The sequence below is a fragment of the Passer montanus genome, unplaced genomic scaffold (assembly GCF_014805655.1).
Source record: "Passer montanus isolate IOZ18808 unplaced genomic scaffold, ASM1480565v1 scaffold16, whole genome shotgun sequence".
Taxonomy (NCBI): domain Eukaryota; kingdom Metazoa; phylum Chordata; class Aves; order Passeriformes; family Passeridae; genus Passer; species Passer montanus.
In genome coordinates this window covers 11,162,537-11,166,621 of record NW_024363160.1, presented here as the reverse complement: position 1 = coordinate 11,166,621, position 4,085 = coordinate 11,162,537, and the positions used below count along the sequence as shown (strand labels likewise).

The following is a 4,085-nucleotide window of genomic DNA, read 5'->3' as shown; positions in this document are numbered from 1 at the left end:
GGAGAAACCGCTCGTGCCTCTCAGAGTGTTACGGGGTGTCTCGGCACAACCGCAAATACTCTGTCCCTTTCTCCCCCTTGGTATCTGCTGCGCTCAAGGATGCCCATCAGCGCACGGCCTCGTGGGCCGCTCTGCGCCCCGCCCCCGCCGCCCCATTGGCCGCGCCGCGGCTCAAATAGGGCCGGGCCGGGCGCGGGCTGTGGCAGCAGCAGCAGCGAGCGGGCTCCGAGTGCCGAGGGTGTCCCTGGGCCGGCAGCAGCTGTTGGCGGCGGTCGGCAGCGCGTCCCGGGCGGTCCGATCCGATCCGGTGGCGGCGCGAGATGAGCAGCCCCGATGCGGGCTACGCCAGCAGCGACGACCAGGTGCAGGGGCGGTGCTCGCTGCCCATGATGATGCCGGCCATGTGCCCGTGGGCAGAGTCGCTGAGCCCGCTGGGCGAGGCGAAGGCGAAGGGCGGCGCGGCGGCGTCGGGACCGTCGGGCGGCCGGAGCAAGGGCGAGGCGCGGATCCGGCGTCCCATGAACGCCTTCATGGTGTGGGCCAAGGACGAGCGCAAGCGGCTGGCGCAGCAGAACCCGGACCTGCACAACGCCGAGCTCAGCAAGATGCTGGGTGAGCGCGGGTTCCCGCGGGGCGGATCCGGGAGGGCGAGGGACCCGGGCGAAGCTCGGGGTCGGGGATGCGGGCGGCGAGCGGGGGCATCCGCGGGCTGTGGGGCCGGGGTCTCGGTGGGGCGGTGGCGTCGGAGGGCGAGCGGGGATCGCGCACGGCCGGGCGGGGCCGGGGCTGCGGGCGGGGCGGTGTCGGTGTGGTCGGGAGCGGGCGTGGGTGCCGCTCGGTGAGCGGGCGGTCTGACGGTGTCGGTGGGCGCAGGTAAATCGTGGAAGGCGCTGTCGCTGGCGGAGAAGCGTCCGTTCGTGGAGGAGGCGGAGCGGCTGCGGGTGCAGCACATGCAGGACCACCCGAACTACAAGTACCGGCCGCGGCGGCGGAAGCAGGTGAAGCGCCTGAAGCGGGTGGAGAGCGGCTTCCTGCAGCACGGCCTGGCGGAGGCGGCGGGGCCCGGGCTGGGCAGCGAGGTGTCCGGCGGCGGCGGCGGCAGGATGTGCGTGGAGGGCCTGGGACTGGCGTACGGCGAGCAGGGCTACGCGGCGGCGGCGGCGGGCGCGGGCCACTACATCTACTGTCCGCCGCTGGGCGCCGCGTTCGACGGCTACGGCCTGCCGACACCGGACCCGTCGCCGCTGGACGCGGCGGAGAGCGAGGCGTCCTTCTTCGCGGCGGGGCTGCAGGAGGAGTGCGCGCTGGTGCCCTACGGCTACGGCCCGCACCCGAGTGCGGCCGCCGAGTACCCGGCGGCGGCGGCGGCGGCGTCCGAGAGCCCGTCCTATTTATCTAATTTATTTGAATCCCTTTGGGACTGGTCCACGGACTTTGTCTGGGCAGACATAAGCTGCTCTCCCGATAATCCTGCAGGCTACAGGACTCGTCCGAACTTCTTTTCGGCTGGTCTTAATGGAATGTTTACATCTTTTTTCCTCCTTTTCTCGTTGCGCGTGATTATCGATATTTTTGCAGAATCAGCAGTCTAGCGTGTTTGCCCGGAACATGTTTCTAGTCGTGTTTTTAACTATATCTGTGTTTTAGCATTTGCGGAAAATAAATGAGTGTACAGTTGTTCCTGTCATTTTTCTTGGTCATCTGGCCCTTGAGTGGGAGCAGTTTTAAGTTAAATTTGTAATGCCCTAAGGCAATGCTTTCTGAAGGCAGAGACGACGTGATTCTTTCACCATGACAATGACTCTTAAACAGCCTCCGGGACCTAAGAAGTTTTTTCCCAGGTGTGGCTGTATTCTTATCACACAGCTTAAATGGTCAGATCTCTGCTGCTGCTCTGTCTCTTGGAGTACAGAACATGTGATTGGACTTGGGTGCGTTTTGTAGGTTTTTTCCTTCTGATTTGAGTGCCGTGGGGTTCATGCGCAGTTTACATCAGCGAGGAGAAAAAACCAGTGCAGTTCAAGTGCTGAGTCTCGTCTCCTGTCAAGTATCAATCAAGTGAACATTAAAATGGGTTTTTTAGCATGTTCACCTCTGTTTGGACATTTCTGCCACCGCAAGGGTACAACTTTGTTGTCATTCTTTTGATGTTTAGAAGATGCTGGCTGGAGTCAGCCTACAATAATTGTGGTGGAGATTTTCAGATATTTTAGTTTGCCATTGTTCAAAACTGATTTGCAATAACAAATATTTTTGGGTAAGTGTACTTTATCCTACTTAGTTTACTATCCTACATGTTTATTAGACAACAAGTTGTGGGTGGAGAAATCCTGCAAAAATTCCATTTGCACAATTTATGCTTATAAATTGCACAAATTTTTATAAAAATTATATGACAGTGAGCATTTAAAAACCCATTATGGACACAGAGCTAGCTGTATTTTCAAACAAATCTAGTCAAAATATGGGATCAGATAATGTTTTATTTTTTAATTCAGAAAATGTAATTTTATTTAGGTCTCAAGAAATCCTGATTATGTCCATTGCCACCAGTCACGTTTTTTTAACAGCACGCCAATGAAATACTGAAAAAAATCACTTGAAATCGCACTTCCTTCAGTGTCATAACATCGTTTTCCCCCTCTCAACTTGATAATGAAAGAAGTGTGAAAGCTAGTGTCTGATATGAAGGGGGTTGGATGCAGGGTGGGAAATAAGACTGTATATATGTCAGTGTTTTAAAAGCATATTCACTACCACATAATAGATTTTTGTCTAGATAGAAATGTTTGATATATTATAGGCTAGGAGAGGGCTAACAACAGTGAAAGCTCTAGTTGAACAATTGGGTTGTTTGAGTTGTTTCCTAGATGACCAGCCCTGTGGGTTGCCATCATAAATCATACTCCTACAGTTATGGGCTGCTAAAACTGTAGCAAGGATTCTCTCATATTGTTGCAGAAATGACCTAAAAAACCCCTCAGAATAATAACAAATTAGATACTTTGAATAGATATTTAGGTGTATTGAAATAATATTAGTTTCATGTTATTGATTTTTTTGTATATTGATTCACTACATACATCCTAAGATACTTTTTTACTATACTATGGTACAGTAGTATAGCCTCAGTACTAGCTGAATTCTGTTATAAAATAAAATTTAAAAAATCCTCCAGTAAAAGAAAATTAAGGAAGGGAAACTTAATTTAACAAGTTCCAAAGTAAGGCTAAACAAATTCCAGGATTAAGGTTATCAGTGCAACTCTAATTAACCTCTAGTAAATCCCATTATAATGTCAGTATTAATTGTGGATGATACACACATTTTCTATGGAACTCCAGTTCAGTTAACCAAAATGCTCCCTAGTTATAGCACTTTTTCCTTCCCAGCATGTAATTCCCAAGTCTAATTCCCTTTGCCTTGCAGCTGACAATCTAATACTGATTTCTACCTAGACCTTTGTCCATTATCTGCATGAAATGAAGCAGAAAATGAGGAATCCCTCACCAAATAACAGCATCTAATCTCTATCTTGAACAGAAGTCATACATGAAGTTTGAAACCAAAATGCTCCCTAGTTATAGCACTTATAGCACTTTTTCCTTCCCAACATGTAATTCCCAAGTCTAATTTCCTTTGCCTTGCAGTTGACCATCTAATACTGATTTCTCCTAGACCTTTGTCCATTATCTGCATGAAATGAAGCAGAAAATGAGGAATCCCTCACCAAATAACAGCATCTAATCCGCTATGTGAGCCTGTATTTTAATCTGCTGCAAGGTGAAGGAACAATATTGTCAGTGTGTTTTTGGGATAATAGTGTAGGACAGGAAAATGATGCTGGGGCTGTGGAATAATTGGCTTGATTCTCATTCTGGGAATGACATCTGTTACTTCACCTCTGTATTTTCTGTACCTGCCCTTTGCTATAGTCTCCTTCTCTTGCACTCTGCCTAGTTTGCTCCTTTTGTTACTCACATAAGCCATTTTCCTTTTCTGTAACAGACTAACCACTTCCACCTGGTTTGTCTAGTCAAAATACCAAACTTTTCCCCTTTGTCTGAAATCTACCTGTATCCTCT

At 50.0% G+C, this 4,085-nt stretch overlaps 1 protein-coding gene across 1 annotated transcript; it reads left to right on the top strand.

Moving 5' to 3' along the window:
* The first annotated feature begins 214 nt into the window (after window positions 1–214).
* SOX17 (SRY-box transcription factor 17) lies at window positions 215–1,678 on the top strand. The gene is made up of 2 exons (XM_039702865.1): window positions 215–612; window positions 874–1,678. Exons 1-2 carry the CDS (start codon window positions 321–323, stop codon window positions 1,590–1,592), a joined length of 1,011 nt encoding a protein of 336 aa, XP_039558799.1. The 5' UTR covers window positions 215–320; the 3' UTR covers window positions 1,593–1,678.
* Window positions 1,679–4,085: the final 2,407 nt, after the last annotated feature.